The sequence below is a fragment of the Ornithodoros turicata genome, chromosome 10 (assembly GCF_037126465.1).
Source record: "Ornithodoros turicata isolate Travis chromosome 10, ASM3712646v1, whole genome shotgun sequence".
NCBI classification, from domain to species: Eukaryota; Metazoa; Arthropoda; class Arachnida; order Ixodida; family Argasidae; genus Ornithodoros; species Ornithodoros turicata.
Window position 1 is genome coordinate 30,271,282 of NC_088210.1, and position 23,112 is coordinate 30,294,393.

Below are 23,112 nucleotides of genomic sequence, written 5' to 3' on the forward strand. Positions count from 1 at the left end.
AAGTCTCGCTGCACCATGTATTTTGTTACCTGAAACAACAACAGCAACAATAAATGATGTCGATGAGATGGGGTTACCTGAAGAAGTGCAGACTACTGCACGAAAGTCTCGTAATTAAATTATTCATATGCTTGTAACCGATTAATCGTCATTCTTTTTACCTTATCTCGCGGGCTTGTCATTTACTTTTATCTACTTTCTAGAATGCAAAACTAGTCGCTTCGCAGCGCAATTTCTAAAAATATACAAAAAAAGAAATATGATTTTAAAAAAAATCATGCTACGTCGGTTTCTTTTCTCTTTCCTTTTTCTTTTGGTAATGACAAATCACTCAGAGAAAGAAAACGATGACAAGCCGTGCACAATGACCCCCGGGCTTAAGCCTTATTAATGAAACCAACAGGGATATTCTGCAGAGCACTCCGCAGAATAAGACTCCTGTCTGCGTCGATTACTGGACCAGTGAAAAAGCTGCAACGTTTATCATCGACTCACTAGCGCGTCTACCCTGATTATATGTTAGCGGACATGGAGCTCACTGTGTACGCAACTTGTCACTTCCACTGCAGCCACAGTTTGTCAAGACCCACCGCGTGAAACTGCTCGGGTTCCTTCACACTCTGACGAGCGTAATTTGCTGACCTGTCTTAAGGATCCGGAATAATTTATTTTATGATATACTGGAAGAATACCTGAGTAGCACTCGCGTGCTGTCCGCGATTCTGCGAGTTGCTGAGATGGCGAATTTTACTTGATGGATTAAGGCGTCCAAAGGTATTTAATCTTCGTGGGAATGCTGAAATATCGTCCGGGTCGTGTTGCTCCGTGTAATCTATAGCTGTACTGTCATGTGTTATATACATATAAAGTTTATATAAGAAATTTTTACGGGGTTGTTGTAGTATGTGTAGGGGTGTGGCTGGTATAGGGGTGTAGGGTGGGGAGCTTGGAAAACCATTGGAAGTAGCGCAGTGCCTTTTTTTGGTTGTATATTATTGACGTATTCCGTAACACTGAAAAAGAAGCTTTGAATGATCATGCCGTGGTCTGAGGTGTAACTGCACGCATAGCGCAACGACTCCCGGCATGCCCTCCTACTATTACTCCGGTGCGGAAATATGTTGTTCAATGTCACGTGACCAAACGTGACGTCACTGCACAAGCCTCATTGAAGGACGTGAATGCAACGAACGAAGAAATGATTACATAGTGCTTGTCCTGACACCCTTTTTTTTTTTGTTCTTTCTTTTTCATTTTGTGTCAGTGTTACAGAATGCGCACAATAGACAGATTACATTAGTTTAAAAGCCGAATAGAAAAAGAAGTACGTGATTGCTAAACCTCCATGTGATTCCATATACTACTGTGCCACGCAGGAGGCTTCCACGTTGGTGGTGCCAAATTTCTCAGTTATCTTTTTCTTTTTGACCCACTCATGCCATGTGACTGATCATTTACTTATCTTCATAGACCGCTGCCGCAATATCCTTCGTTTTATTTACGGACTTTGATTTATTGCGCAAATCATGTCTGCGACATCACGCGGCTAAGGATGATATCCCTATGCGCCATCTTATCATTCAAAAAAAAAAAAAAAGAAGAAAGAAAAAAACTCGCCGCATACAAGAACATCGAATCCCGCTTGTCCTAGGCACAAAAATATTTTACAACCAGTGCTAAAAAAAAAAAAAAAAGAAAGAAGGTACAACGTGCCCGTCAGATCGAGATCGAATTCAACAACAAAATTTGTCACTTCATATAAAGAGAAGACGTCGAATCATGGTAAAAAGTCGATCCTTTGTTCCATTTTACTTTTTGCCTTCCACTAAACCAACGAACCGGTCGACCCTTTGTTCAGGGTTGTCTATGTTTTACGGCCCACACCAGGAAAAAGAAGAAAAGTCTCCTGACCAGATATTCAAATACGGGCTGTAACGCCCCAGACCGAAACACGGGTTACACATATACATATACAGGAAGGCCAGGAATACCGAACGTCGTGTATGTTTATATATATATAAAGGCTGGGAGCGTTATAAATCGGTTGCTTCAGAAAAGAGCAGCTCGGTACACTTCTCTGTGCGCTGTGACGGGAGTTTTTTTTCTTTGTTGCTACTGTTATTATGTATTGCTTTTAAGGATGGCAGGTGTTTTATTGTTGTTTCATCTTTGCCCGCGGTACTCTGTTTTCTCGCATTCGAGTCGATTTCCAAGCAGGGAATGATCTCAGTATAGCGCTGGGCGACAGACCGTAACAGGGCTGCCAGGCCTCTCGATTTGAATGAATCGCTCGAATTTTCCTATGGCCAAATACGCCCCGCGCCTCTGCTGCTCCAAATGGACGGTGTGGGAAAGTTTTTACGGTATAGTTTTCGCGAGTTGGCCGCAGAAGAAGACCGATAAAGAAGAAGAAGAAGAAGACCGATAAAGAAGAAGAAGACCGATAAAGAAGAAGAAGAAGACCGATAAAGAAGAAGAAGAAGACCGATAAAGAAGAAGAAGACCGATAAAGGGAAGTTTTTGTTCCCTTGTTCTCCGTAGCAGACACCACAAGGCGCAAATCGTTTTTTTTTCTTTTTTTTTTCGGGTGAAGTTTCGCGCGGAACAGATAAGCTTCTTACGCCTTCGCGGAGTAAAAGTATCGGACTGGCAATGCCTACACTCTAAAAACAGAGCTTCACCGCATAGCACGCACCTAGACAACGGGGCGTACGCCATTTTTTGTGCAATTATGAACTGCATATTGCCACAAAAATGGCGTGCGCCCCCCGCTTTCAGCAAATCATGGGAAAGGACGGTGTCACTCGGGATGATGGTTGGCTAGGAGCGTGCCATGTGGTGAAGTTCTTCTTTTTTATTCGTGTTCTTTTCTTTTTTTGCTATAGCCGTGACGATGCCCACTCGTGTGTGGCCAGCAACGGCGCGCTATTTCGCTCCCCCCCCCCACCTCATGCCAAAGTAAAGTCGGCCAAGGACGCACGGACCACCCCTGCGATGTAGTCGTGACGTTTCCTAAAACAGAACTTCACCGCATAGCACGCTCCTCTAGCCAACCGTTAGACCGAATAACGCATTCTTTCCCCTGATTTGTCGAAAGCAAGAGGCGTGCGCCTTTTTGTGGCACTTACGAAGTTACGTTAATTGTCACACTTCAGTTGGTCTATACCCCAGCTCATTACATGTAACATGCTAAGTGTATATATAATGTAATATGCTAAGCTACATGTAATATGCTAACATGTAATACGTAATATGATAACTTGTAGTTTTCAACGTTGAACTGCTCGACGACTAATTACTGACCCCTAATGCATATATGCGAAATATACTTAAAAAAAAAACACACTATCTGTACGTGCGGATATACCCAAGCCCCAAAGAAATGAAGGGTCGTCAGCGTGTGCATGTCCGGGACCCAAACGATGTTTTGCGCAATGCGCGGTGACGACCCCGTATTTATTTGGGTGCTACGACGCGCTTGGGTAGCTTATTTTAAAACCGCCTATACTAAGGCAACATTCTGATGCGTAACAGGCGCAATGTAACAGCATACCAAGAAGCGCTCTATCTATCTTGTCCTGTCGAATTCAGAGCGTTCTTCCTTCTGTGGTGCACCATTCCCAGACCTGCACTGTACCAGGGCGAACAATGTATGATACACTATCAGGTTTGAGAGATATGCTACCCTACGTGTCCATGCGAATATCGGATGGGTCCCTGTTGTCCCTTGACCAGAAGAAGGCGTTTGACCGTGTGGCCCATTGTTACATGTTCGCTGTGCTTGAGACATATGGCTTCCCTGAATGGATCTGCAATGCAATCAAACACCTTTACCGCAACCATCGTAGTTCCTTGTACATCTTGCAAAGGTTTTCGAGAGAATTCCCTGTTTCAAGAGGAGTGCGTCAAGGCTGCCCTCTTTCGCCTGCTTTGTTTACCCTGGTAATTGACCCATTCCTCTGGAACATTGACACGAATTCGGGGATCCGTGGTTTCCCTCTCCCACAATCAGGCGAGTGGAAGGTGACTGCCTACGCTGATGATGTAACGGTTCTTCTACGTGATGTTGACTCTGCATTCGAAGCATTGCGTGTGTACGAGTCCTATGCTGCGGTGTCTGGGGGTGCCCTGAACTACCAGAAGACCAGGCTCATGCCCCTCGGGAATCCTGCGCAGTACCTGTCTCTCCCCTTCCAGCACGCCACTTCGCTGAAGATACTCGGTGTTGTGTTTGACAATCGTGGGCCTACGGCTGACAATTGGACAAGGGCCCTTGAAGAGCTGCGAGCAAAATGTGAAGCTGCCTCGCCCTACGAACTTTCTTACCGAGAGCGAACGTACCTTCTCCGGTGTATTTTATCAGGCCGTTTGTGGCATCTGAGCCACATCTCAATAGCCCCACAAGCAGTTGTGGTCCGGATTCATTCATGTTTTCTTTCTTTCTTTTGGAAGAAACGAAGAGGGCCTATAGCACGTGCAGTGTTGTCATTTGACGAATCTGTTGGCGGCGTGAATTTGCCAGACTTCGGTCTTATGAACCGTGGAATCGCCCTGAGTACGACCTTACGAAGTCTCTTTAGCGACGATGACACCCCTTCTAAGGTATTGTTAACCTACTGGATGGCGCCGTTTCTGAGTGAATTCCTGCACGTGGCCGTTGATGCGCAAGCAGCAGTGGTACCTCAGCGTTTCCATGCAGCCGTTCGCGCATATCACCAAAAACTGTCGTCCATTGTCCCCGTCCGCAGCTTGGCATCTGCTTCAGCCTCTTCCATGGCAAAGAAGGTGTTACAGAACAGTGTCACAACATGTGACGGTGTGCGAAGACGAATGGAGCAAGCGGCAAACATATCGTGGGCAACTGTATGCGCCTCTCTGCTTGGATTTCTACGAGACGTCATGTGGAGCTTTGCCTGGGGAATCCAGCCTACTCGTGATCGTCTCCACACGTGGAATGTAACAACGTCAGACATTTGTCCATATTGTACGCACCAGGAGACTAATCAGCATGTCATCTTCGAGTGTCACGTTGCTCGTACGTTCTGGAGCATAGTCAGGCGGTCCACACGCATCTTGTGTCCTGTACAGTTCGACCGTAGGTGGCCACATCGGCTAAGTGTATTGCTCACCGCGTGTGGTGCTTCTGTGCTGTGGAAAGCTCGTTGTTCTGCTGTGGCCCGACGTCAGCGGACGACGCCTATCTTCTTGTTGGTTCGCAACGTGCGCGTTTTGCTCACCAAAGTGTTACAGCACGAACTACTCGCTTTAGGTGTGCAGGGGTTCGCGCGCAAATGGTATCACCCCTCGATCTTGTATCACAATGGGTGTGTGACCGTCTCTGGTGCGCCCCCATGAACGTCATTCACGTGCTCTTATTTGCCCTGTAAATACTCTGCACCTGTGTATATATTCCTACTTATTATGCACTGCATTCCATACTGTACATAATCGCAGACATCTAGGGTGGTGGTCTTAGGGAGTACTGTATGTATGTTTGTATGTATGTATGTATGTTTGTATGTATATATGTAAGGAAGTGTGAAGTAGTGGATCTAGAGTGGTTTGTAAGCATATGTGTATGTAAGGTGTACGTCAACTAACGTGGGAAGTAGCAGTTCTTATTCCGTTCTTGAGTTTAATAAATTTTCCTTTAACAGAAGCGCTCACAGCGCTCGTTCTCGTCTTTATAGACGATGTTTCCCCCTTCTTTTTTTCTCTCTCTCTCTACTAGATCTGGAGTAGCTTGTCCCGCGGTGAACTGGCTCACATTTCCATATTTTATCTCCTACCATCATCATCACCACCACCACCATCATCATCATCGTCATCATCGTCATCATCATACCAAGCAGTGTTTTTCACTCTGGAACCTTACGCGCGAAAACAAGAGGAAGACTCCGTGCGTATCCGAACACCCCCCGTCGTCCGCGCAAAACATGTTAATAATGAAAGAATCCTCGGAGATGTCTGGTGTGCGCGGTGGAACATTATCTCGCATATTTTCGTAGCTCGTGCGCTCGCTATAGCGGGCAGACGACGCGTAGCTGCCTTTCCCAGGGTTGCCTGTCTGGGTTCCTTGCGGCGCCGGAGACTGCGAATTTATTCAGCGCTCGCTGGGGCGTGACAGAGGACATCAACTCGGCGCTCACGTCGTCGCTTCCTGCATGCATGGCGTAATGGAAATGGAATAAAGCGCGTTGTGGATTGAAAGGTTAAGAAAGGGATAAAACGGGAAGCGTTAGATGAAGAAGCAAAATGTAGGATGGAGTGAAGCAAACCTTCTTTATGCGTCGGTTGCAGATCAGCATCATCTGATAAATTTAGATACAAAAAGATACGGTATCCTTTCGATAGAGGAGTTGTTGTTTTATTGTAACTTGGTTTCTAGAAGCAGAAGAGACTTTCAGACTAATGTCGGCACAGTTTTACCTGAAGTCGGCCCAGGACGCTTACTAACCCCCTCTGTCCCCCACTCCTTCCTGCTGCCCTCTCTCCATCTGTCGACGTCTGTACGCCGCTCATGGCCACAGTTGCTTCGCGGCGCTAATACGAAAATGAAAAAAAAAAAAAAGAATTGCGTGGTGTTTCTGCGGATGGAACGATGTTACATGATCAGGAGAACGAGAGGGCTCGCGTGGCCCAGTGGTTAGCGTGCTACCCGTGTCACGTCGAGACTGGGAGGTACCCGGGTTCGATACCGGTGCCGGCTGTGCTGTCCGGGGTTTTTCCTGGGTTTTCCTCAGACTTCTTTCAGACATACGCCGGCGCAGTTCCCTTAGAAGCCGGCCCAGGACGCACATTCCCCAAGGACGTCAATCGTGACGTGACACCTGTGACACCTCTGTGAGGCCGACAACGGCGAGCTCTTTCACCACCACCACCACCACCTGTTGGCCTGCTCCTGTAAAGCGTGCTTTGGCTGCAAAGCTTCTTAGCTACGTGGAGAAGTTGACTTACGTACAATCCTGCGTAGCGCGTATAATTGCAATCAGACCTCTGCAAAACACAGTCATGAACATGCCTGCTCAGATGAGCACGCGTCGTGAGCATGAGGAGCAAGTACGGACCTCTGATTGCAACACACAATGTTGTCACCACCACCACGAGAAGGAAGAGCACGAATAAAGATAAGTTAGACGACGTGGATCAATACTAAACCATGTCACTGATGAAGTGGCTACCATAGCCATTCAAGTACGAGCTAGTTTCCGTTATACAATAAATTGAAAAACTAGTGTGAGCTTCTTGATCGTACATTTCAAACTGTATTTTACTGCGCCTTATGTACTTGCGTCTACGTCTTACGTTTTACTGAGTTTTACAGCTACAGGGCCACAGTTTACCTACAGCAACAGTGAGAAGGGAATATAGAAAGAGAAGAGCGCGGCCCAGTAATCACACTTGTCGTGCAACCACATTCGCACATTTTTTCGAGGCGTTAACATTGCACTACGTAGCGTATTTTCGGATGAATTTTGGTAAATGCATAACACGCTTTCTGGTTCTGGCAAGAAAAGCTTACTTTAACTTGGCAAATTTCAGAGTTCAGTTCAAGAAATTAGTTTCTTTTCGTTCAAAAGTTTGGCAAAATCTCTCTAGAGATAGAAACCGTTGACCATATAGTTTTCAACAAGTAGATTTCTTAACGGACTTGTGACACGTTCGGAGAAACATCTTCTGTATGCGTTTACCTTCTAGAACAGTATGAGCGGCGTGAGTCGTAGGAAAACAGGAGCCATTTATTTATTTGAAAGTGGCCCAACTGTAGTAAAGGCACGTTGAGAGACTTGTTTTTCTCTGCCCCGAGTCACATTCATGATTCCATAAATTATTATTATTATTACTATTATTATTATTATTATTATTATTTAAGTACACTTAAGAAATCTATTTTAGGTAGCCTTATTTGTGAAGTTTGTTTCCTGTGTCAGAAGACAGTTGCCGGATGCTTTAATTTAATTTGTTTTACTCTGGACTGGTCTGAGGTTAATCGTGTCGGTTTCATGTAAATTATGTAATATACAACAATGTCATGTATTATAATTTTCATGTTGTCGGTAACCGCCGCTGACGCCTGGCACTGTGTCACAAGCCCCTTGGGCTTAGGGGGGCAGCCTATGTAATGTTGTGTACTATATAGGAGGTGATGCATAAAAGGAAAACGAGATGAAAATATTATTATTATTAACTATGCGCGGGAAATACATCCGTTCCTTCAGCCGAGAATATAGCCGTCGCACGCACCGAATCTGCATCCATAAAACGTGATAAAAGCCACACTCGTAACGGCGACATCGGGCTCTTCACACAAACAGGGCGTACAGACCGCAGAGACGTAAATATTGTGTCCCATCTATTTTGCTATGTTTATTGTCTCCTCGGTTCTGTTGCCGTGATGCAGTCCTGTAGCTCGGGGGAAAAGAAGCCAATAAAGCAGCCCAGTAAACTTATTACCCCACATTGACCCGCACAGCAGTAAAAGGCACGTGTAACCGAAACACTCCTTGGTCATCAAATATTGAGGCCCCTTGCATCCATCTTAATCACGAAACACCGCAGCCACGCTAATCGTAAATCTAGAGCTCGTTTTCTCGGATGCATTAAGTACCGCCGTGCTGCCGCGTAGCGGACACCGCTCCGAAAGAAGGAAAAGGTTGTTGTTGCCGAAGGGGTTGTGGCCGATAAGCGGGTGCGACCGATAAGGAAGTACCGCAGGAGGAAAATGGTTCGGTCTCGAAAGGTCCCAGCCTGCCGATTCGCCTTCTTGCACACTGCGAGCTGGTGGGTACTGCGGTACCCTTCATTTTTATTTTACACGTGATTTAAAAGGCTACCAACGCGCTCACCAGCAAGGTTCGTTTGCTCGCTGGTATACTTCTTTGAAGTCTCCCGGCGGTATTCTAGCACTCTTCGGAGGCTATACTGTCACCGCTTTTTTTTTTTCGCTTCAGCTTTTATCGAATTACCGCATATATCGAATCTGTTCGCCGTCACATCGAGTTCGTTATAATGATGCTTCACTGCACTTGTTTTCAGTGACTTGACTCGTTTCCTCTCACACTGCATCCCCATTTCTCCGAAGGATGTCTTCCATATGGCTTTCCATAAAGACATCTACACTCTTAGAAATGAAGTTCACCACATAGCACGCTCCTAGCCAACCCTCATCTCGAATGATATCGTTATCTGACCTGATTTGTTGAAAACGGGAGGCGTACCCCTTTTTGTGACGATTATGAACAGCATAAGTGTCATAAAAAAGGCGTACGCCTCCCATATTCAACGAATTCATCGAGATGATGGTTGCCTAGGAGCGTGCTATGCGGTGAAGTTCATTTTTAAGACTGTAGAGCATCACTGTCAGTGGTTCTCAACTGTTATTCGAGGGAACCCGTAATCGTCCCAGCACGACCTCAAGGAACCTACGACACTGGGTAACTGCTTGAAAGTTGGAGAGGCGAACTAGATGTCGTACTAGTAGCCATTTTTTAAAATTCTGTTTAACTGATTATTAATCGTTTAATAATAATTTAGTTAATTGTTTCGTCGCAAGATCTCTATTGAGGCCTCTCGGCCTCATTCAACTGTTTCACAATACTTCCCCGCGGATGACGCATTGCGGGCTGCCAGTCCTGCTCGTAAATCCCGAGTCCATGTAGGCAGGAGGTCGAGTAGCTTCGACTTTCGAAGTGCTTGTAACGGTTTCGAAACGGAAGAGAAAAGCATAAGCATGGTACGGAGAAATTGTCGGGTTGAGTTGGGGGGTTCAGCCAACCGATGAACACGACAGCTGCTGGCTCTACGCTCTGCAATAATCGTCAGCCGCGACAACTTGGTCCCGCGATCTCGATGTCAATCCCGATGCGAGCGATGAAATGTCGAGCACGGTCCGATAACCCCGAGAGCGAGCCTTGGTAGGCGGGGTCAAGTTACACTCGCGGGTGCTGAACAGGATCCAGTTCGCGGAACCCCGGTTGAGGAACACTGGTCTTAAGTTCCTCTTGTCGCAGACCGGGTGTGATCCGAAATCCTGGCGGTCTACAGTTCTCGATTTGATAGACAAGAGTTCTTCTTGCTCCTAGGTCGCAGGTGCTGCTTGACCCGCGTGTGGTTTTGTAGTTTTGTTGTTGTCGTTTCCGTTTTCCTTTTTTTTTCGTTGGACTGAGTACTGCGGAGGTTCCCCTGAAGTCGGCCCAGGACGTGCACTAATATCCTCTTTTCCACTCACTCCCCTACAGCTATTTTTTCTCTCTCTTTGTCCACGTCTGTACGGCGCTGATGACTACAGTTGCTTCGCGGCGCCGGCAAGGAATCTTTTTGTTTTGAGAAACCAAAGAATGTTTTGCCGGGAGAGCTTCAGTGCCTACCGGGACATATCTCGCGCTTACCGATAGGAATTCGGTGCCGTCCTCTTGCGTTCGCGATCCATGTCCAAATCATCCTTTTGCGTTGTGATCTTTTGCTACGGTTTGGCCGTACGGTATAAACACTGCCGCAGCCGCTTGAGTATTGACATCTAGCCTTATCACACGGATGGTTTTTACTGATGGTGATTATCTAATAATGGGCCTTAGTAACACAGACCTCCACAGGATTATGCCCAACCCTCGTTCCGAAGTACTGCATCGTCCTCTCTTATTTTTGAAAAATTGAAGACCTACACTCAAAAAGCGGAACTTCAGCAGGCTCTGCGCCAACCATTGCTACGAATGATAAGGTCATCGCTCCTGATTTAAAGAGACAGAGAGGCGTACGCCTTTTTGTGTCAGTTATCATATAATCAAATTGCCACAAAAAGGCGTACGCCTCCCGTTTTCAACGCTCGTCTTGCGTTTTCAACAAATCAGGAAAGCGAGATATAATTCTGCGTGGCAACTGGTTCCCAGCGTCGCGGAAGGACCGGAAGACTTCGTGACAGTTCGGTTGTCGTGACTTCGGAAGACGAGTTGTGGCGGGGACTTGTTTATGTTTACCCGAGACTGTCATATATTGCATTGTTGTTGCTCCATTAAACTGAAAATTAATCGAGCAATCTTTCCGCGCGCTTCTCGTTCTTCACAGCGTGCGTGCCGCCAGTTCATCGTGTTTTCTCCCCTTTTGCGCGATCAATATTTTATCTCTCGTTGATTCCCTCATCTAAGCAACTTCCGACGGCAAGGGGAAACGTAGAAGGCGTGCTGCGCGAACGACACTTACTTCATTGGGCCGCGAATTAAACGAACGAAGGCTGCCCCAGATAAAAGCGTCATCCATTTAGAAGGGCTGCTGTCGCCGACGACAAGGGCAGGAAAAGAACATATTCGCCCTCTTCAACGAGAAGCCTTATCGGTGCTTCGCGAAGGGAGCGAACCTTGCCTGGGGAGCGTGCCGATAGATTGGAGGCCACGCGAGCATAAAGATATAGCGTTGAGTGGTGTCTGACCTAGCTTCGATGCTGTCAGATCTGCATGCGCGGTTCTTCTCTTTCTTCTCGCTCTTGTTAGAATGGAGGAGGGGAGAGGAGGTGCTTTCGTCTCTTCAGGTTGAGCATCAGTACCCACCCAAGCAGCACAACACGTTGGCCCAATATTGGATCAATATTGGCAATACTGGCTCAATACTGGTCCAATCTTGGTCCAATCTTGGGCCGGCATTGACAATCTTGGTCCAATATTGGCAATGTCAGTTGCCAATGTGGTGTTGGCCCAATATTGGATCAACATTGGCAATACTGGCCCAATATTGGTCCAATCCTGGTCCAATCTTGGGCCGGTATTGCCAATATTGGACCAGTATTGGCAATATCGGTTCAATGTTGGACCAAGATTGGACCAATATTGGGCCAGTATTGCCAATATCGGTTCAATATTGGGCCAACATGTTGTGCTGCTTGGGTAATCGTCCCCGACCAACAATGCAGGCCTCGAAGGAATATTGTGAATTTAGCGAAAACGGTTGGGTGTGTGGCTATCTCTCCATCTTCTTCGATCGTTCAGACTCGGCGATTTCAAAAATAATTCTGAAAGAGTACCTACGCTATACGGAAGCGTTTGGGAAAAAATAGGAATATAACGGTATGCGATGAGCTGCTCGATAAACTCGATAAAATCGGTGCTGCATTCGTTCCACGGTGTGATTCGACGATACTCTTTAAGTGTCTCTCTCTCTAACAAAAAGAAAAAGAAAGAAAGAAAAAGAAACAGCTCTATGTTACAGCTCTATGATGTGATGCGATAGAAAAAGAGTCACGACAAAGTCAGACAGCTCTTCTCGGAGCATTCTGCTAAAATCTATCTTACCTAGCAAATAGTCTACTAATAATAACAACAATTAAACAATGAATGATGATGTCATGAGGCTTTACTGTCTCTACCAAGCTGTCAAATTACTAAATGAAATTACGAGGAACAGAATGTTTAAAACTGAATTGTCCGATTCAATTCCAACACGACAACGGCGAATAGAATATCCAATTGAATTTCAATTTATTGGTCTACCACATTACATGGTGGGACAGCAAAGCTAAAAGCTACCGGAAGTAACTTGACAAGGCTCTGCCGCCCAATGGGATGATGGGATGATGTTCCAACACGTGAAATATACCTAACAACAGAACCTGAAACCATGCTACGATGACGAGCATTTAAATAGACGCTAGTATGTCGTTAATCTCCCTGGACATTACTGCATAGATTTATACGGTCGCTCGTTATACCCTAGTAGGGGAAGATTGAATAACCCATCATTCCTCCATATTTGACTTGACGTCCCCCTATTGTTCCAACGCGGCATAAAAGAACGACAATCCCCGACCACATCTCGCTGAACGTTCTCGTGCTATTTCCTCCTATGGGCACGTAATCGCCATCCATAGTCCATTCCCGTTTCTCTTCCCGCGGAAAGGAAACCGACGAGACGTGTCCTAGATGATGTACTGCCTGGCGAACCACCCATATCTGCACACACACACACACACACACACACGGGCTGTCCAATCCTCATCGCGACATACACGCACCCAACCTATTCATACTCTCAACACCTTTCTCTATCGAAGACAAACGACGGTCCGTCCCGTTCATCTCTACCATATCACGTGACATCCATATTTGCTGTCTTCCGTTATTTTATTTATTGATTGCACCATTTCTTTGGCGTCAATGTACCCGCCGCTGACCGCCCGCCCCGTGCCGAGCTTTTATCTAACGTTCTCCATCATGTTTTGCTTCATTTTTCACGCCCGCTTTGAAGACCGCGTTTTCTTTTCTCTCTCTCTCTCTCTCTTTCCTGGTACTCGACTTTTTCGACAGCAGGGCTGGCTGAGTAATGAAAATGGTGGCAAATATCTTGTGTGTTGAATCGTGCGTCTCTTTCAATGAACGGCAACATTATTTGAACTAAGTTACAGCCAGCCAGAGTTAATTTTTGCGCGTGTGACGCTCTGTTTCCTTGAGTCCATTGAAAACACATCAGCCTTCGAGACGCGTCTTCTTTGGATTTCCGAGGGAACGGGCGATCTAACGTCAAAGAGGTTCACGCGAACAATCGTGTAAAACAGTTAATGGAAATAATATAATATAATAAATAATTAAAAGACGTAAGGGCCATGTAACCGACATAGATCTTAAGGGCGTCCGATCTCATTTCGGTGCCATTATAAATACTTCTTCTCTTCCTCTCTTTTTCCCCCTTTCTCTCTCCACAGCTGTTACGGACGGACCTACACTCTTAGAAAAAAGGGTGTAGCAGAGAGACCTTTTAGGAGGTAATAGTTGTCGCATATGTTGTGCCTAAAAGGTTGCAAAGTTCTACCTGCTACCTACGAATGATAGGGTTACCGCTTCTGATTCGGTGAGCGAGGGAGGCGTACGCGTTTTTGCAGCAATTTGGATATATGATAATTTTTACCACCCTTTTACACCCTTTATCAGATGCTATGTTGACCTATAGGTGGTAACTACCACTTTTTCACACCTTTTTTTCTTAGAGTGTAGATGTCTGCCAACATTGGTGGGCCCTATGAAGCTAGAATCTTGAAAAGAGAGGGACAATGCCAAAGACTTCGTGCAGAGCCCTTGGCTATATAGGACTTGGTTGCACTTTCCCTGGCGATAATTATAAGTCGTGATAGCGATGGGTGATAGCGAATTTACCTCTTGGTATGAGCCGCGGTTGGTGGCAGCCAAGGTCGTGCTAAAGACTGCGAGGTGGTGGGTTCGAATGCGACACCACCAGCCATGGTGTCTGAGGTTCTCCCCGGGTTTTCCCGGCAGACTTTCCAGAGGAATATATCGGCACAGTTCTCCTTGAAGTCAGCGCAGGACGCACACTAATCCCCCATTCCTTTCTGTTGTCCTCTCTCCATCTGTCCACGTCTGTAGGCTGCTCATAGCCACAGTTGCTTCGCGGCGCTGACTCGGAATAAAATCGTAATTCACTTATCTTGAACATAGACGGTCTATAACCGTTATGGCACAACAATTTGTGGTTTCTGAAAGCAGTACCGTGGAAACGCGTCGACAGATGGTGCAGCATTGCCTATAGTACGTTTCATTAGACTACGTACACCAAAGAGACAAAACTGGTGTATTTCCCTATGGACACCTTGCGCACACATTGACGGAACGTCGGCTTCTATGAGCGCAGAGATATGGTACACACGATGGATTCCCTGTAGATGGGGTGATGGGGTAGAGAGCTTGCTGGCAGGCTGCAACTCTATTTGGCAAAGTGCATTTGATCACGATGTGCTCTGCCCTTTGCTCAAATACCCGTGAGCTCTTGGCTATGAGATGACATTTCCCCCTGGACGTACCGAGTACAGGTCTACGAAATGTCTTATGAGTTTCTCTGAGCTGAGAGAGGATTCTGCAGGTGTACTCCCTGGGGTAGACGGTAAAGACAGTCAGCTTGAGGTATAATCATATTATTTGTAGCTCAATTTCAATCCAATCCAAGTGAGCTCGTGGTGATTCATTGCTGCAGTGTTCTAGCATTTTCATTTCGACGACCATATGTCAATTGTAGGCACTTTGGTTACAACTTTGACATCATCGCATTGTGCCTTGGGGTAGTGGGCCGCACCTTAAGTGGCGAATTTCCCCATTCATTATCATTAACTTATTTGTTGTTGTTGTTGACATCATCTATTATTGTTGTCATTGATAACAGTCGTTTCTGCAGTGAGACACCCGTATGAAATCATGACAACAAAGAGTTCCGATAGGGGCTTAAGAGTTGCATCACTACGAATCTTTCAATCTGTTATGTCACAAACTCGTATCAGCTTCATCGTGTTTTTAATGTCTAGCATGTCCTCGGCGTGTCACGCGGCCAGGTCAGAAAATCCCGAGACGACTAGGAAAGGCAGAAAAACACACAGACGAACAATGTCTCAAACACGGCTAGGAAGTTTATTTTACAGACGACAAATTTAAGCAGAACGGAAGAATTCAAGTGGACTAGTAAAAAACCGTTCGAAACTCACATCCCCATTTTTTTTCTTTATCACCATCACCATCACCGTTCCGCTTAAATTTGTCGTCTGCAAAATAAACTTCTCCAATATGTTTTAGATCTTGGTCGTGCGCGCTTTTTGTCGTCCCTAGGCTCGGCTACTCGCGGCCTTTTTTCTGGTTATGGATCTATACCACCAGCTCGCCTACTTTTTAACCATTCTTTTGGCATGGTTGTCCCGGTGAAGACCTGTATCTAGTTCTCACTTTATCTTTTTTTTTATGTTTTAGTCTTCGTGGTGTCATTATTGTGACCGGATACGCCGGCGAAGTCGATCACTTCTTAGGCGCCGGATGTTGGGTTTGTTCGGGAGATGTTCTTTGTTGATGTACATGAAAGGAAGCGCCCGCTCTCGGAAGATAGCGGGGAGCAAAGCGGAGAGAAATGCTCCTTTCAGGTTGTATAGAGATTGGTCACCACGATAGTGGCCCTTCAAAATGAATGGCCTTCTTAGCCGGGAGTCGGCAGGGCTGCGATGAGGATAGACGGGATGAAAAAGGAGTTATGTGCAGTGGAGTGCGCGCCTGTGGGTGTGCAGGTGAATGAAGTCAGGAAGCCGTGTGCGGCAAGAATGGCGAAAGTCTGGGGGATAGAAACAGTTTTATGGTGCACGTTCCTGATCGAGTGAGGTGGAAGGGCGTTGCGTATAGCGAAGGCGTAATCTTTGTAGAGAACTGTACGCACCATGTACAACAGAAAGGGAGGGAGGAGGCAAGAGAGGAGGCGATGAAGAATGGAGAACATAGAAAGATGACTTCTACGGCCATGTGAGGAACGAGATAAAGGGACGCGAAAAGGCATAAGGAAACGAAACGACGTAACTTCCCGCTTGGGGAAAGTACTCAATATGCCCATGGCCTGTAGTGCAAAAAAAAAAAAAAGGAGAAGAAAGAAGAAGAAGAGAGAGAGAGACTAACTTTAGTCATTTGATCACAACCATTCGTCTTTTTTGGGACTAAGGGCGCTCCTGTTAATGCGAATTTTAGGGACTATTTAGGGACTAGGGGAATTTTAGGGACTGTTTGCAGTACCAGGGAGTAAATTTTAGTGAGTAATTTTAAACTGGTGAGTAATTGCAATCTAGGAAACATAGTGTATATATATTTTGTTTGAGCGCCTGCCTATTCTGTGTCTGCGTATACTTGTAGAAAAAACAAATTCACCCGAAATTTGTGAATATGAATCTCTTGACGGAATTCGCATGCAGCAACAATACTCGGAATGATAAATAAATGCAACACAATCGGTTCTTTGCTTAGTGACACTCGCAGAAGTGGCCCTCAGATCTTTTACAGTGTGCACGTTTCACGAGTTTTTAACTTATCTGTGATAGGGCGAAACACTATGTGAATATACCCAGGATATATATATATATATATATATATATATATATATATTAGTTCCGACCACCGCGCCTCTTCGGAGGAAGCTAGGTGTTCTGCGTTATCACACGTTTTAGTCTTTTGGAGCGCTATATACAAAGAGAGCACGGCGCGCACTGGGCATTCCTGAAATCGTGGTCTGGCAACATGCAAAGAGTCACAATTGTGTATCGAGTAGCGCCCGACGCACCAACAACTAAACCCTCCATTGCCTGTGGCTCCCGAGCAATGGACTCCGTAGTCGAAATGGGCTGCGTCGAAGCGATGCCCCGCGAATGATAATTTGCGCGAACTATAAGTTGGTAGAAATTGCCGTATAGCTCGGGGCATGCCTGTGATTGCGGCGAGGTCAACGAGCGATTCGGCGGTGCTACACCACGGGCGTTGCTATGGAAACAGGGAACGTCACCGCTACGGTGACATGCGTGGGATCGCTTGAGTTAGGAGATCAGCTGGCAAAAACAGCCGTCTAACGCCCTAGCCCGATTGATATACTGCAAAAAGTGTTATACTGGCAGAAAGCCACTCGTACGTTTATGAAATATCGGGCTAATTTGTTCTTATATTGTATTCTCGAGTTACAACTACAGGAATACTACATGAATAGAAGTACAAAAGCACAGGAAAAGTTTTGAGGTCTTGCGTAGTTTCACAGAACGACGATACAGCTGCAGGGGGCGCTTCGATCAGGGTCATTTGCAAAATTTGCATTTGATTTGCATAATATAACTGTACAAGCAGGGTATATGCGATGAAAAACGAGCTTTTGAAGTCACATGTTATAACTTAATTTAAAATATACTTGCCGAACGGAGTTTCAGGCGCGCATAGCATTCAGCGCAACGTCGTTTCATCTTGTGATTCGTTTGGAAAGTGTGACGTACACCTTCCGTATTGCAGTTTGCACATACGCCAGTAGCTCGTAAAGGGAGTACGCTTCACTTCCTGAGGGGATGAGAAGAGAGAACTCAATAGATATATACAACAATTTAGCGCCGTATAGCTGATTTTGAACGAGCTGTGCGGTGAGGCAGGGGGGGGGGGGATGTGTTTATTAAGACAAAGAAAGGAAAGGTCAGCCAGACGAAGGTCGGCTTGCTATTCCAAACAAAAAAAAAGACAAAGAAGGGAAGAAGGAAAGAAAAGGGAAGGGGAAGAAAGGAGGAGAACAGGGGAAGAAAAGAAAAATAAGAAAAGCAGCTCTAATATAGGGGTGGCCGTGTATTATGCTATACGAGTATTTCAACTGCAGCGTTTTTTATCTTGCGCCCCAAAGAATCAAATGCACGCAGATATTTAAAACGCGAAGGAAGGCTTCAAAAATGTTGACGCTTTCTCGTGCACAAGGCTATTGGTGTTTAATAAAAACAAGTACCTTTGTGCACATTATGCAAAATTATGCAAAAATGCATATTAGTGTGACGGAGGAAACATCCAATGCTTTGTCCCAATAGCAAGTCGGATGACGTATGAATGCTTACTTTTATATTCAGCATATCACCTGCAGAAAGGCCACATAGAATTATCTTCCGATTGAGCACCGATATCGGTAACCTTTGTAGTTTCAGCTCTTTCAGCATCTTTGGTTCTACGCTGCCCACGTTTTAGTTGCTGGGTGGAGCGATATCGTATAGTACTTGCGATGCTATAGTATGCTATAGCATAGTAGTAGTAGTATAGTAGTATGCTATAGTCGTATGCTGTAGTATAGTACTTGCGATGCGGATTCAGGTACTTTTCCATGCCCTGCTTTTAGCAACTCGACGCACGACACATGGACATCGGAATTAAAGTAGCCATTCCGTTGACCCTTGCAAACGTCTATCTTCCGCAATTATTTTCCTAAATCACCCCGAATAAGCCGTATTCTAAAAGTCCCCGCTTTCCCCTTAACGCTGACACGATTGGCACCTTAATTAAAAACCGCAAGGAAGACCGCGGCCGCGTAAAACTTTTATTGCTGAATTAAAGCGTTTTTCTCATTCTGCTTCAGCGCAAAGTAAAACAGGGAACTCAAACAGCACACATACGTACATGCGGTGGGCGTCCAACAGTGTTCTTCTTTGGAAAAGTTATAAGGGAAGTTGAAGAAGGACCGACGACACGTCTGTGTCTGACAATACTTTGCTCTTTGTAATTCCGGCGCGCCAAGCAATTTCGGCCGTTTCATTAAAAAGGTTCCATGCGGCCGGCCAGTTCATTCAGGCTGACGTTGATGGCATTTGCGGTTGGCAGAGCATGAAAAGAACTTTTTCTTTTTTTTTGCGCAAGCCGGATAGGTATTCCTCGGCAGTTTGAGGCGTCGCGGGGGCAGATGTGGAGAAAAGAGCGATTAAAGCGGCAATTATTGTATAGCCCCGGCCATGAGACGACCTGCGACGAGTTTTTGTGTGACGGGTCTTAAGGGTCATTCTTTTTTAAAAAAATAATATTGGAATATGTTAATTAACAAAGCAGTAAAATGCTAGTAAACTTGTGGGATGGAATAAATGGCGACATTTCGTTGAGTTTGAGGAAGGAGTAAAACATACACAGAAGAGGACAAAGTGAGACTCATACCCTCTTCAGAAAAAGGGTGTACTTTTACTCCTTTACTTTTACTCCTTTTCTTGCCACATATATCACTCCCTTTTGTAGAGTACAATTACTCTCAGACAGGAGTCTCCTTACTCTCTTCAGGGAGTTTTGTTTTTGTTGTTGAAGGGAGTAGTGTTTTACTCCCTTCCGGGAGTGAGAAGACTCGTTAACTCCCTACTGGAGAGTAATTGAACACTCCAAAGGGAGTGATATATGTGGCAAGGGTGTACGCCCCAAAAAGGAGTTATTGTACACCCCCTTTTTTTTAAGAGTGTATGATAGGCTCATGTATGAGTCTCGTTTTTTCCAGTGTGCATGCGTGTTTTACTCCCTCTCCAAGAAAATGTCTCCCTTTTGTGGAAATGAAGTCAAGATGGCGTTCCCTCTCTGTAACGAATGATCATGAGAACCACGCGGGCATGTGATACAAATTAAAATGCCGGGTAAATGTACATTTCTAAACGACAGCGAGGAGAATAGCGAGGGGAGGACGTTTTGCATAATAACTGCGACCGGATGGCAAAGGATTTATAACAGTGAAACCCGAGGCACGGAGGAAAAGGTTTGGCAAAGGTTTGTTCGAAGTGACAATTCTGGTTGTTTCACTAAAAAGCAATTGTCACATTCTCTGATTGTATGTAACAATTGATCATTCGATTGCGTACTATGAACTATGATCCGATCATAAATAATAAGGAATAGCAAGCCGTCCTTTCTGGCTGACTTTTTCAGTGAAAATAAATAGATCCCCCCCCCCCCCCGATCATAAAGTATAAAAATAAAACAAAACTCCCTACACACAATAAAAAGACGCTTGTAAACTGTCAACAAGAAGCTGCCGTTTAGGGATGAAGAATAAATTCTCTGTAAATTCGAACACCCGACAACATCGTAGAAGATCTTATCGATGACCAGGTTTTCGTACCAGCATGATATGAAAAACGGTCCGGTTGGAACTATATCACTGTGACATGTGACAGAAAATACGCAATAACACACAAACAAACCGCGCATTTAAACCCCCGTATAATCTCAAATCACCGAAAATACAGAGACTCGCAATTTCTGTATATCCTAATATCATATCCGTTAGTCACGCAATTCTGCACGACTGTCAGGAACGCCTTACCCTCAGCGCAGTGTTCAACCATAAGTGAAGTTTTGACCGCAACACCATTCACACCTTCTACGCGACGGAGCACGACCTCTGCTCAAACCCATTAGCACGTACTTATGAGCAGCCGTCAGATCCCACGCCGTCAGCTTCTCTCTCTCTCTCTCTCTCGCTGTCTCTCTCCTCACGCGTCAGCCGTTACGCATGCACCCCACGGGAGATGAAGTTAACAATGCCGTCAGGTGTTATTCGAGAGAAATACACATACCCGCTGCAGTCGGGAGTTGCTCCCACTTCGCACTTTCCAAACTTCTGAATTCGAGAGCGCATTTGAAAGTCGAGCCATTTCCTCCGGTGGCAGCTGGCAGCGAAGTCGTCACCGCCGCTGCCACGCGCTCGCTCGCTTGTTATGACAGCTAGGGATAAGCGTGCAGCTAGAACTTAGACGTGCGGAGTCGGTGTACGCATGTTTAGGCTAATCGCGTCTTACAACACGTCCTTTACAGGATCTGTGGACCTGTTGTAGGAAGGTACACTTCCGAACGTACAGTTGCGACAGCTTTCCGAATGACGCCGTTCTCTGTGTTGTTCGTTTCTGTACGCTCAGTTTCAGTACGCTCATCTAGTCCTATCACTGCTACGCGTTCTCTGATGAGTACTATTATAATATAAAATAAATATAACTTGAAATATGAAATATAACTTACGCTATATATCACTCTAGAGTCGGGAGAGTGTTACTGAAAGTGGACGTGTCAGCTGCTATTGTGCCTTACGCCATTTCGCTCATATAACCCCCTTGTATATATTGATTGATTGATTTGTAAAAGAAAAAATTGAGATCTTAGTCTCGAACCACTCGGGACTGGCTACTCCAGGACGCGTTATTCAGAAAAGAAAGGGAAACTACACAAATCTATACACTTTGAAACGGAATGGAAACGGAATGGATGAAAACATCACCACAAAACTTGGCACCAAAAGCAACAGTGTAGGAGAGTCCACGTGCGAAATCTCAATGCACAAAAAACAAAAAGAGCGTCACAAAGTGTCAAAGATGTCCGTCGAGATGAGAAATTGCACAAGGGCGCGCATGGCAGGTATGAGCTAATTTGTGAGCCAGCACCCAAGACCCTTTTCGGTGGAGTATGGCCGATTATCCAGGCGGGTCAGCGATGACACAAGGGTACAACGGTGTGCACTGTACCTCGGGCAGTCTTGGAGTATATGATCCACGTCCTCAACTACATCACACAGATCGCAGTTGGGGGACGAGACCATGCCGAGCTTAAACAAAAGTCGGCCACTGTATATGTTGATATTCTCGTTGTACCGCAACTCATCCGGTGAAGCACCACATGCCATTATCATTGCGTATCTGCAGCCACTGATGCTGTCAACCTATCATAACTAAACATATTAACCTACACTCGCTGAGGTACATTGCGTAAAAAAAGGCTTTGCGTGGCCCTGTTCAATAATGGGATTGGCTAGGCACTTCTAAATATGCAGGGGACTCGGCTCAAGAATATACATTCAGTAATTCAGCGGGAAGAACATTACGAAAATCACGCAAACAGAAACGAGGACAAAATACTACGAAGGTCAGGCAGTGGTGAGCAGGGACCACGATGTTTACCCAGCAGGGGAGGATTCATCTTTCGGAGTGGTTCGGCGCGTATTTTTGCCGTCCTCAGAGGTAATCCATAACTACGTGCGGTGAAATGATACGAGCTCTGACTCACCGGCAAGGCATGATGCTACGGCCGCCACCAGGAAGGACAGGACCACGGCCGGTCCGGCTTCCTCGCGCGCCACATGGGGGAGGAGGACGTAGACACCCGTTCCAAGGCTCACTGCCACTCCTGGAAGAGGCAAAGGCAAGGTTAATATGGATATGTGCACCATGATGATGATGATGATGTGGACAAGAAAAAAGAAAGGGACGTGAACCTGGCTGCACCAGAACCCATATTCTATGGTTACTAAGAAAAATAAAAATAAATAAATAAAAACGCACGAAAAAAGCGGAATACTTGCTGAATTGATTTTTTTCCCCTTCAGTCTCCTTTTTTTTTTAATTGAGCCGCGAAGTCCCGAAACCTGTTGCAAAGCACACAACGTCACAACAATGTGACACGTCCCCAGCATGTTCTTCCTTTTTTTTTTATACATCGTACGTGTTTATTCGTCACTTCCACAGAACATTGCGATTCCCAGAACTATGCTTAAAATGGTCATCGTTGAAGCTTTCAAGTATTTCATCTCAACACTGAAGGAGCTCCTTGCATTGAGTTCGCAGCTACTCTGTGCGCCTTTATGTGAAGGCGTCTGACAACGTCGTATATGTCTCAGTGAGAGCAACAACAGCGGAGGAGAAAGCTCCTCTGAAAATACTCCTTGATCGAATTGGCAAGGCCACTCAGCTCATACTCGACAGAGGTACCTGATGGCAGCTGATTTTGCCACTTGTGCTTCGTTTCTAACGTAATAAAATAGCGCATTTCGCCTTGAAAGCTACTGAAAGGACTGATGATCCAGCTG

General features: G+C 45.6%; 1 protein-coding gene and 1 long non-coding RNA gene across 2 annotated transcripts in view; one reads left to right on the plus strand and one right to left on the minus strand.

The window, feature by feature from the left end:
- LOC135369839 (probable cationic amino acid transporter) overlaps positions 1-23,112 on the minus strand; it is a 152,975-nt gene that overhangs the window by 63,480 nt on the left and 66,383 nt on the right. Inside the window, exon 2 of the mRNA XM_064603393.1 lies at positions 22,314-22,433. Coding sequence (XP_064459463.1) covers positions 22,314-22,433 — 120 coding nt within the window. The remainder of the gene's footprint in view (positions 1-22,313; positions 22,434-23,112) is intronic.
- Positions 1-23,112, plus strand: part of LOC135369845 (uncharacterized) — a 73,605-nt gene that overhangs the window by 5,678 nt on the left and 44,815 nt on the right. The gene's annotated exons all lie outside the window — the stretch shown is intronic.